The following is an 11,979-nucleotide window of genomic DNA, read 5'->3' on the forward strand; positions in this document are numbered from 1 at the left end:
GGGACAGTACCGATTTTGAGTTGCGTGTCCCGAGTCCCGACAAAAGCCTGTCGGGACGCTAAAATGTCCCGGTTTACACCAACCACTATGAAATTGTCCCGGTTGTCAGCGATTACATAGCCGACGTGGTCTTATTATAGCACGATCATTAACTAAACCCATGTAGAAAGACTATTAAAGCATCCAGCGTATGATTTTAACAATGTGTGTGCGTGTCAGTCAATCGTAGCGGTCTGCGTCTTCATAATCTGTGCAGCCAGCGTTGCAATGTATATTTGTAAACATTGTTGCAATGCCTCTTCTTATCTGTCTCGTTTTAACAAGTCCCTCCAGGTCCGCTGGAAAGTCAGTGGACGAGCGCTGGGTGGAAGTGTTTGTGCATTTCAAAAGCATGGAGATTCCATTAAAAAATGTAGGTCTCCTTTGTCAGTTCGCCATGTGTCTACCGGGCACAAATGCTGCCATTGAGCGGATCTTTTCGCTCATGAACAACACATGGACTGACGAGAGGAACCGCATGACCATTCCCACCTTAAAGGTGCTACTCGTCACACGTGCCAATTTTGCTGACACAATGTGCACAATTTCACAGTAGGCTTTCAGCCAACAAATTGATTCTTGAGAAAATTCACTCCTCTAACAAATATACGGAATGAATGTTTCAGATAGGAAAGCTATCTGCTTTATCAAATGAGAGCATTTGTGTGTGTGTTGTTGGTTAGAATAACACTGGTAACACTTTACGGTAAGGGTGCATGAATTATCATGAATTCATGCATGAATTAATTGATGTAGGCTATTTATTATTATGCATTATGTAATTATGATTCATGTGTTACTGCATTCCTTAATATCCCATGAATCATCAGGAATTGACATGCTCATACATGACCTCATACAACTAAAGCATTAGGTAGGTGAACTCATGTCAATTCCTGATGATTCATAAGATATAAAGGAATGAAGTAATGCACAAATCATGAATTTATTCATGTGTGAATTCATAATTCAGCAGTTCCAAATAATTTGTTTAGTCCCATGCAATGAAAAATACCTTATTTTCAGTGGGTGCATTTTCCAAAAGAATGCTTTAGTTCTGAAAAATAAAGTTGGTCCCACACGAAACTCACTCAATCTTTTAATATTATTTCTTAGATATGTAGGCTACATACCAAGAAAATTCATGAATATTAACTGAGATACCCCATTATGTTGTGAGCAGTAGGCCTACGTGTGCTGTTGGCAAAATTGTGTCTAATCTGTCTGTGTCTATGTCTGACCTGGGCTGGCACATGTTCACGTTAAAAAGCGTGTGTGTACGAGCACTACGGTCATGCGCAAAGTGTCCTGGTTTTAGTTCCGGGAAATCTGGTCACCCTATGTAAGAGAAGAGAACTATAAGTGCTTGAGTATAACTAATGTAGTTTAAATACAATCCAGGCAATTAGCCGCTAAATTAAACAATAAAGCAGAGAAGAAGGTAAGGGTCGGTATCCAATCCTGCTATCTCCAACTTCTCCAAATACCGCTCTTTGTGAGCACCTACCAGATGCCCTAGCTCGACCAATAACGGCACGACAACTTGTTGTTCAATAGAAGAAACCATAAAGAAGAAGATAGTATTATTATTACAGTTTATTTAGTGTTATTTATTTTAAACTGATTGAAACTAATGAAACATCTACTACACTGTTTAGCTTGTGCTTCCGGTGATTCTGCCGTCCGTCATGGTGTCGTCACGTGGTCGTGGTCAAGTGTTTGCATGTAGTGCTGCAGGACCACACCGGAACTACTTTAAAAAAATACATAAAAAAAGAAGTCAGAAAATAGAATATTGGCTGTTTGCATAAACCGACTGAAATTCATATAACGTTACATTTCTTAAGGGCTTTTGGATCCAATCATCACTAAAGTGTACAGTATATCATGCACGAGCATTGACTGTCTGTATTTCATGCACGAGAGACAATAAAAACAGAGGGAATGGTCAAAGTTGTTATATTGACATATTTAAGTTGTATTGATTGATTCATGACGGCAACTCAGAGGAGCATCTCGCTGCAGCCCACGGGAAGACTTGGACTTGGATGTGGGAGGGGCTTGACATCAAGCCCCGCCCACATCCAAGTCAGCCATTTTTTTTTTTTTACGTCACGCAGCTTTAAATCCCCGGGCACTTGGCAAGGAAAAGTTTCTGAACTTGGCATTGGGTGCACACAATGCGAAGTCCAGAAACTTTCCCTCGCCAAGTTTGACATTGACTGCCGCTGTATAAGAAGAATGCGGCTGGCTGTGTAGGGCAGTGGTTGGGGAGGATGGGCGGGCGTTAACATACAGGACTTACAAGCCAGGGAGCGGAGTTGGGGAAAATAAAAGACTTTCACCCGGGAAATGCGTGTTCCTTGGGAGAGTTTTAATACAAACTACAATCTTTTCCTAAATGTAACTAGTCGTTTTGGTGCCTGAACTTAACCCATTCTTGGGTAACTGAACCACCAACTACTGCTGACCTGCTCGCGGTGCTCTGTACCCAGCGCACAGTCACCTATTCTGGGGTAACATCACAGTGGTTAACATTTTATCAGTCTAACGTTGTACCTATTGTCTATAACTAGCTGTCTAGTTACCGTTACTGTTAACTGTTGATGAAAAGATGAAAAGGCAGCAACGTAAAGTGTGTCGCAGCTCGCTGGGAAAAGGGAAAAAGGGGTCCAAGTCTGACCCAGCTCGGTAGACGATCTCCAGAGCAACGTGGAGGAGGGACCGTAGACTGCTCATTCGACTCATTTTCCATTACCAATGCAGCATGAAAGCATGAAAGGACGAACTGTTAGTAGGCTAACAGTTAACGTTAGCTTGTTGACTCTGCCGTGCCCTCACACCCCTCCTGTCACAGAAAACAAGCCGAACAAAGCTCTCACTCTGGCGATAGCAATGTATTTTGTGTGGTTGAAGCATTAAGTCATTAAATTTGATTCATTTAGCGGCTGGCTCTCTGTCTTCTAATGTTATCTCATAATGTTGCTCGTTTGTCTGTTACTGCAAAACCCTGCAAAACCTCACCTTACGTTGATATGGCAACTGTACACATAAAACCCATGCAGCACGTTGATTTGAATGGGAACGGCCTTTCTATCCATTTTATTTCTTATCTAGGCTATGGAACAGTGGTTATAACCTTAGAAACGAGCCTCAACGTCACCGTGCACGTGAATGCGGGTGCGTCATAGGAGCGCTCCAGTAATAAAACAAATAGCAGTACACCCCTGCCCATAGCCCCCCCTCCTAAAACAGATAAAGTAATACTGCAGATGGACTGTGGAGGGAAAACAATACTCCTGTGTGGTAGCAGCAACATTTGTTAAGATCAAGTGGATTATAAACTCCAAAACAGTAACTCTCCTGCCCAAGGGTAATAATGGGCCGGTCATTTAGGCCTGGAAACTGTTGCATGTATTGATCCTCAGAATGTTTTTAAAATGTTCTCAAAACATTTCTTCTGGTCCATAAGCACTGACCTTTTAATCTCTTACGGGGCATGTTAAGCAAACATCTTTATTATTAAACTTCAGAAGCGGCACCTCATCATCTTTGCCTTAGGACAGGCTCTGATTATTCCCAGACAGACTCTTATATAACAGAGGTGTAAATATGTGACACTAAGATTATAGACCTATAATTTAGGTCTTTGCTTAATCCCATTTCCACACTTTGTCCACCATTAATGTGGCGTGCTGTTAAGTGTTGCTGAATAACATTTTGTATTCTCTTAAAACAAGACAAGTATAGGCCTATTTCATTTTAACATGTTATGCATCAACAGGAACTCAAGTGTAGTTCTTCTCAGTGCACACGCTGTATTGCTGCATTTGACAGAGTGGGTGTTCTGGTAGGCGTGGGCGTGTACCCAAGCCTCTCCAAAAACCTTTTACCTTTGATTTGGGCTTTTAGACGGAGAAGTGACTTGGAAGAGCATCGTTGCTTCCTTTTTGCTCCACAGAGCCCCTATTCCCCTTCCCAAAGCACACTTTGTTGTGTGACTGCAGAGCAAACCGCCGTTTCCTCTCACTGCAAAGTGCATGTTCCCAGGTAGCCTATGATTTATGCCATGAGGCGAATAGGCCTATGAAAGGAACCGCGCGACAAACTGATCCGTTATTTGACATCTGGACCGCATGAGATGAGCAGCACATGGACATCTACACTGACGTTGATGGATTTTCACTCGGTGCTGGTGGGAGATTAACTTGACAAGTGCGCTGCATCCACATCGGGCTATGATTAATTTTGGGAATATCTGACATGGCAAGGATACTATCCATCCTCACGAAAATCATGCTTCTTAAAATTCTTGCATTCATTCTCTTCAAAGGTACGTTTGGTGTCGGCAAGGTACAACACACTTTTAATATTTTATTTCTCCAATGTATTCATGTAGGCCCATTCGTTAATTTATTAGCCTTTTACTTATTTATATTTATAACATGTTTCTTGTACTAGGTGTCTTGACGTCCGACGACTCGGTCACATCCGAGGTCAACCCCGGGAGTCTTCCAGTCTCCAGCAGGGCGTCCGGCTCCGGGAGAGCCACGGGTATACAGCTGTCTGAGGTAACGGAGGCTAAGTCCAGACCTAAACGCTGTACCTGTTATTCTTACAAGGATAAAGAGTGCGTGTACTACTGCCACTTGGATATCATCTGGATCAACACTCCCGAGTAAGATATGCTTTGTTACTAAACATGTATAATTCTCCATTAATCCACCCGGACGTGATTGTGCAAGCATGTTTTGGCAAAAATGTTTTTTTTTAATTTTATTTTTTGTCAGTGGTGTTTAAGACTGGTAATTAAGAGTATTTAAAAAGCAGGTTGACATGTGGTTGATTTGCGAATTGTTGCAAGTCACGCCCGGTAAATGCTTCCCTGAGGCGACAGACGCAGTCATGGTTCAAGTGATGGCAAGCCCCTGCCAACAGAAACTAATTCGCTCTGCAAGGTCACAGTTTGAAATCAGAAAGGCAGAGGTTATCACAACTTTATTTTGTCTCCAGTTACTCCTTTTTCACCTTCTCACCCTCTCAGTATAACCCATGAGCCATAATCTCAAGGGTTATTATGTCCATATAATATAATTACTATTTAAGAGATGGTCAATATCCATGTTGCTGTGTTTCAGGTTCAGGTTAAAAAACAATTGTTATTCTAAAAAAGAAGAAGAATTTGATTAAAAATAATAATAATAAGAGACTAATAAGAAGAGGAAGAAGAAAGTATGTACATTTTTTGGCCAAACTGAATCAAATAGTGGGCATTATATTCCAGTAACAGCTGTTTTTTATCAAGATGGTTGTGGCACCATGATCCAAAGAATATTACTTTGAATAGGTTGTATATTATTATTATATTATTATTATATATTTCATTTGTATTCATGTCCCATGTGCATCAAAGGCAATAAAATCTATGTTACAATTAGGGCTGTTACAATTACGACGCAATGCGATTAATTTTTTTTGGGCATTAATCGCATGCCGGCATTTATTCATTTATTTTACACTTCACTCGGCTTTGCGTCGTGCCTAACAGGCATGATGGAGAAAGACAGCAGCAATGAATTAAAATATCACCGAAGCACGTCAAGCTTGAGCTATCACCTACGGAGCTAAACATAGTAGTACAGTTAACGTGATGCTACCCGCTAGCATGCTACCCACTCAGGCAAAGCACTATTTTGGAGAGTGCTACTTGCCGACCTGTGGATGAACCCAAATCCCAAAAAATTACTACAGCTCTTGCGAAACGGGTGGCAACTAACTGCAGACCTGTTAGCATCGTAGAGGACTCAGGTCTTAAAGACGTACTACGGTTGACCTGTCTCGTTGCCGTCGAGGGGGACAGTAGTTTTCACGGATACACAGCCTGTACGACACGGAGAAAGCAGCCCAACTGGAACAGCTGCAAAGTGCTGCAAACGCTGTCTCATTAACCGGTGATCACTGGACGTCAGTGAGTAATCAGCATTATTTAGGAGTTACTAAACACTATATTGACTCTAGTAAGGATAGGGATTTTTTGTTTTTTAGTTAGGCACTTGGAGGAATTGTGCCATAATGACAGATTCACATATTTTTCTTTTGTTTATAGTAAATAAATAATTACAAATCTTAAAATCAAGTTCATAAAGTAATTTTCTTTGCATTCATTTGATTCCCAATCAAGATACACTGGTAAAAATTGCTTTTGATTGTTAATATGTACTTAAAAACTGTTCTGAAATGCAAAATAATAGAATTTTAATCATGTGATAAAATATGCAATTAATCGCGATTAACTATAGAAATTCTATATAATATAAGAATGTTTTACATATTTAAAAACATATAAGATAAAAAAAACACAAGATAAGAAGGTATTACAATTAGAGATGTTCCGATACCGATACCAGTATCGGTATTGCCTCTGATACTGCCTAAAATGCTGGTATCGGTATCGGGAAGTACTGGAGTTAATGCACCGATCCGATACCACGTAATAAAGCCCTAAAGAAAATCTACGTTAAAGTAGTTTATTTATGTTCTTTTTCCGTTATAACTGACTGTCAAACTGGATAATAAAAGAAAGTTCTGTGGCATTCCTTGTTTGTGTTTGTTCATGTTTTACAAAGAGTTTAACCTTAGCCAGACCGACAACAAAGATAGAAATAATATCACATCCATACAGGGATAGTAGTATACAGCTGTTAAAACATAATAAAATACCTCATACACTGGTATCGGATCAGTACTCGGTATCAGCCGATACGCAAGTTCAGGTATCAGAATCAGTTTCGGGAAGCAAAAAATGGTATTGGGCCATCTTTAATTACAATGAAAAGGGAATAAGATAAGAATATATTATTATTATTATTATTATTATTATTATTCATAATATTTTTAATAAAAATACATACATGCTCTAATCAAAAATAGTCAAATCCTCTCAATATAAGCACTCTCACGTTTAAGGCAAACATGAACAAAGATAACTGATCAAGCCTCTTAGGCTTGATCCGTGAAGATGTGAGAACATTAGCTACTGTAAGTCCCCTATCATGAATCGTGAAGGTTGTGAGGCTGAGTGGACAGAGAGCAGAGAAATCTGTTGTGCAAACCTTATAGTCTACATGGGTTGGTGAGGTCATTAGTGTAAATTTGTTCTAAATTTTAACCAAATTTTAACCTTTTAACCAAACCAAATTAATTAATAAAACATTTAACCTTAAAATTTAGATGAATTAACGTTTCGTTTAGAGAGAGGCAGAACTGGCCTGTGGCATAAACATCTTGCGTTGTCGTGTATGGACAAACACAAAGGAAGGGCTGAAATTCTTATTGCATCCCTGGGTAGCTCATATAAGAAAGAGGACATAGACATACATACAGACATACATAAGATGAATAACACCAAAGGACATACATGAAACATTACCACAAATTACATAAACGCACAAGTAAGGAAACAAAGCATACATGTATAACAGAAAATGACATGAACATACACACAGACAAGGTCTTGGAGACTTGTAACCCTGAATAAATATTGCACTTAATGTAGCTGGTTTAACAGTAGGATAGGTTGATGTATAAAAGAGTTTTTGGCTGAAGCTGATAATCTCTGTCAGTGAGGAGTCATTTGAAATGTCCCTGGCCAGTCTGAGCATACTATTATTGTGAGATTCCTGAAAGGAGTGTGCTACAGGTATTTATATTTAAGGTTGATTATTCTGTGGTTGGTCCTGGGACCACCAACACAGTCATGTTTTGATTACCAAAAGCCAGTTCCCTGTTCTGGCCAGAGGTATGCCAATTGCACATCATGGGTTATGTTGGCTCTGTAGGTGACATGGAACCATGAAAAGTGAACATTACCATTTGGCATCATTACAGTGAGTAGCTGTTTTTCACACGTGTGCTTAAACAAACTGTGTTCAACATGTGGCCTAGCACACCGCAGATTGGTAGCAATACCATGAAATATAATATTTACACCTTTCATTTGTTTTGCCACTTTCTAACTGCAAATTAAAATACTTGGCAAGACAGTAGGAAAGCATTCCTTCTTCCTCTTTCTTCTTGTGCCAAGACTGCTGTTGGCTGTTTAAGCTAAACAGCAAACTTTATTACTTCTTAGCAAGTTGGGACAAATTGACATAGTTTAAAGACTGAGTGAAATATTGACAGAAACCACAACATTAATATAAATGTGCTCACATTGTGGGGAGCACTACGTTCCTGATAGAAAATAAACTCCCCAAAAATGCTTTGGCTCTTTAAAGCTAAAGTTTTATAGTCTCAGCATGGAAAGTAGAAGAGAGGGTATCACCTTTCTCCCGTAGTAAAGCACCTCAAATGCTCCAGTGGAGCTACTCATTATTGGCTCGCTAGACTGGCGTTTACTTTCCAAGTGTCAGTTTGGGGTCAGTTTGTGCATATTCCTTCTTCTCTTTTGACCTCTCCCCTGTACTACAATTATAATTAAAGTGATTTTACTCAGCTTGCCATATTGTTTAAAAGGCAGGTTTCAAGAAAAAAAGCTTTTCTTCTATCGTCCACCAGCTGATGTCAGCATTTCCAGACCTTCAGACTGAAGAGCAATGAGTCTCAATCAGATAGAGATGAGATCAAATAGGTAGAGTCATAAATAGACAGGCTGCAGAATCAGCAAAATGAGTGGAAGTGGCAGCTATTCAATCAGATACAGGCAGCAGACAGTCTGATGTAATCTGGCAAATATGGGGGAAAGCCATTTATATATTTAATGCCAATGGATCTTTTATTTTAAATGTCTTATGAAAACGGACTTGATGGATCAGGGCAGTGTTTTTGCCCTGATTGACAGATAATATGCACACATCTTGCTGGGATGCTCTGACTGGTTTTAAAACAGATTAACATTAATCTTTGGCCTTTATATCTTCTAAAGCCACAAACACTTTTGTATTTTATTTAATTTTTTTATTTGACAAATTACAACTCAGATTGTAAAAAATAGATGAGGGGCACAAGGACAAGATGCAAACCTGGCATTAAGCATTAACAGCGGTATCCAGATGGGAGGATTAGGATTAGAAATGTCAAGTATACCGTCATGGACTCTCTGACTTTTGATATAATCTAAGTTATATTTCAAGTTTATGATTCCCTTTCAGAGACTTTCTGGCCGCCTTTATTTTTTCAATACCAATATCAAATGGTCATTTAACAAAAAACAAATGTTCAGGCAAAAAGACAAGGTAGATTCAGTGAAAACTCAAGTGTTTCTGGAGTATCATATAAGACTTAACACAGATCCTTCAAAGGGCTTTTTTACTTTTCAGAAACCATATTGTAAGTTCATGTAAAACGAAAATGTTCTGCATAGATTGTGAAGCATGCATCATGTACTTGCTTTTCATTGAAATCTAAACAGATCTCTCACTCTATGGTGTGAAAAAGGAGTATTTATGACTGCTGGCTTGAGGGCTACTAGAAGATATGTCCACGCTTGAGCACTCTCTAAAGCTAAGAATATTTATTATCTGTTGGTTTTCTCTGTCCATAAGAATGTGGTTTATCTCACAATATATTATTATTGAAAAAAATGGCATCTGTTTGTTTTACCTGCTCAGACGCACTGTGCCCTATGGAATGTCGAGCTACAGAGGACCTAAGCGAAACAGACGTGCTGTCAGTGGACAAGCAAATGAACGCGAGGGGGCAAACACTCAGCGCTGCATTTGCACCATACTTGACACAGACCCTGAGTGCCATGATTTTTGCCTGTCATGGTCAGTGTGACATTCATTGGATCCTTCTTAGTCCTATTAGGTATATTTACATCACCACATCAAGCTAATTATAAATGAAGAGTGAAATGAATTAACCATGATAAACAAGGTTTCTAATAATAAACAAATCACTGGGTTAGCCCTTTAATTATGCGACTTTAATGTGAAATGTTCTCTTTAAAGCCCCCTCCAGACAGTGCCAATCAGGAGTCTCCACAGAGTCCCTGGTCCTGGATGACAGTTTGGAATGGACCCTGCCCTACTCTTCACTCCCTCCATTCTCCATTTGATGCTCTTACCTCCACAGGCACACTCACATTAAAGGAAAAAAACTTTGGAGTTTGACACAGACATTCCTCAGATTCAAAACTATTGGAGCAAGTTCCATCATGCCGAGTCATTTCAAGAACTCTTCATCAAATTCAATACAGATACCTGGAGGCTATCACTTTTTTGTTCCCGCCTGAGAGCAGCATGAGGGTTACTTCCACCATGATAATAATAATAATAATAATAATAATAATAATGATAATAATAATCCTGCAAGGGGAAATTGCATATAATAGCCATTGTCCTTGCTTCTGTCAAGCTTGATTAGACACACCCTTTGTATCCACACCTGGTTATGTTGAGGACTACACTTGACTCTCTTTTACAAGAATAAGATAAGCTTTTATCAACCTATAAGGGACAACAAAGACATTTCTATGACAATGTTGGTAATCAAAAGTGCCACAAGCAGTTTTGTAAAGTAGGAGCAAGGAATGCTATTGTGATATCTTGCCTTTAAAAATATCAAAATGGGCAAAAAAAAGGGGGAAAGCTTTTGGCCACTGGTGTTATCGGGCATATTGTTGAGCTTTGGTTCATCTCATTTCTTTCAGCCATATTGTATCATTTGTGCTCTTTGCAACTGAATTATGTTGTGCTTTTACCTCACCACCACTGGTAAACTCAGCTTTAACTGGCGTGAAAATATTGAACCATCCACTGTTGCACTGGGTGACATGTTCCCTCATCACGATGAACATGGACCCTGTAGTTTATTTCAAGTCAATCCCACATATATTGTCCTCAGTGGTGGAGAAGGTATTCCAATCCTTTACTCAATTAAAAGTACTAATATCACACTGTAAAAATACTGTTACAAGTTAAAGGAGAATTCTGGTCGATTTGAACACGTAGCTCTGTTGTTTGTAAATTTGGAGTGCTGTCAGTAGCAAGAAAAAACAAAAACAATCGGTGCTGCCTACACCGTGTTATCCTCCTGCTAGCATTAGCACCCAACAGGCTTAAACAGGGCAAGTGTTTTTAGCCTCTAAACATGCTCGAAATGTCATTACAAGTGCCTAACCATGTGCAGTGATTCCTTCCGAGGGAACACAGCAAATTTGACTGGAATATTGGATTGTAGGAGTTCGACAATCGACTAGTGTGGACTTGACCGGAAAACAGGAAATAAACAGAGGTATGTGCACTGGCTGGATTAACACAATTTGTATGCCTTTCTGTCACATCTACTGCAGTCAGATTCGCTGTGTTCCCTCGGAGGGAATCACTGCACATGGGTAGGCACTTGTAATGACATTCCGAGCATGTTTAGAGGCTTAAAACACGTTTAAAACTTGCCCTGTTTAAGCCTGTTGGGTGCTAACGCTAGCAGGGGGATAACACGGCGTAGGCAGCACCGATTGCTTTCGTTTTTCTTGCTATTGACAGCACTCCTAATTTCCAAACAATGGAGCTACGTGTTGAAATTGACCGGAATTCTCCTTTAAAGTTGTGCATTGAAAATGTTACATAAGTAAAAATATGTAAGTATAATCAGGAAAATGTACTTAAAGTATTAAAAGTAAAGTACTCAATGCAGATGAATGGCCCCTGTGTTATATATTATATAATTGGAATATTATCACTCTAGTTCTACTCCAGTTACTACTACTACTGTTGTAGTTGTTGAGGTGAAGCTAATCTATAAAAAAAATTTTAGGACTGCAATTTATGATTATTTTCATTATGGATTAATTGGCTAATTATTTTCTCGATTGTTATTAATTCATTATTAATGAATGAATGAATAAATGTCTTTTGTATATACTGTTGGGTAGTTAATTTCTAACAAATGTTTTATATGTTTTATGTGCAAAAATGAGGGTTAGGATGAGACAGTATA

At 39.1% G+C, this 11,979-nt stretch overlaps 1 protein-coding gene across 1 annotated transcript; it reads left to right on the plus strand.

Annotated features, from left to right (window-relative positions):
* The first annotated feature begins 3,973 nt into the window (after positions 1 to 3,973).
* edn3b (endothelin 3b) lies at positions 3,974 to 11,007 on the plus strand. Its single transcript, XM_078253941.1, has 4 exons — positions 3,974 to 4,372; positions 4,501 to 4,717; positions 9,648 to 9,806; positions 9,990 to 11,007. Exons 1-4 carry the CDS (start codon positions 4,303 to 4,305, stop codon positions 10,042 to 10,044), a joined length of 501 nt encoding a protein of 166 aa, XP_078110067.1. The 5' UTR covers positions 3,974 to 4,302; the 3' UTR covers positions 10,045 to 11,007.
* Positions 11,008 to 11,979: the final 972 nt, after the last annotated feature.

The sequence above is a fragment of the Sander vitreus genome, chromosome 7 (assembly GCF_031162955.1).
Source record: "Sander vitreus isolate 19-12246 chromosome 7, sanVit1, whole genome shotgun sequence".
NCBI classification, from domain to species: domain Eukaryota; kingdom Metazoa; phylum Chordata; class Actinopteri; order Perciformes; family Percidae; genus Sander; species Sander vitreus.

Coding starts and splice junctions, on each gene's coding strand:
- edn3b (XM_078253941.1), top strand. CDS start 4,303: ATGGCAAGGATACTATCCATCCTCACGAAAATCATGCTTCTTAAAATT. Junction 4,373..4,500: donor TGCATTCATTCTCTTCAAAG/GTACGTTTGGTG, acceptor TTCTTGTACTAG/GTGTCTTGACGTCCGACGAC. Junction 9,807..9,989: donor CATGATTTTTGCCTGTCATG/GTCAGTGTGACA, acceptor TTCTCTTTAAAG/CCCCCTCCAGACAGTGCCAA.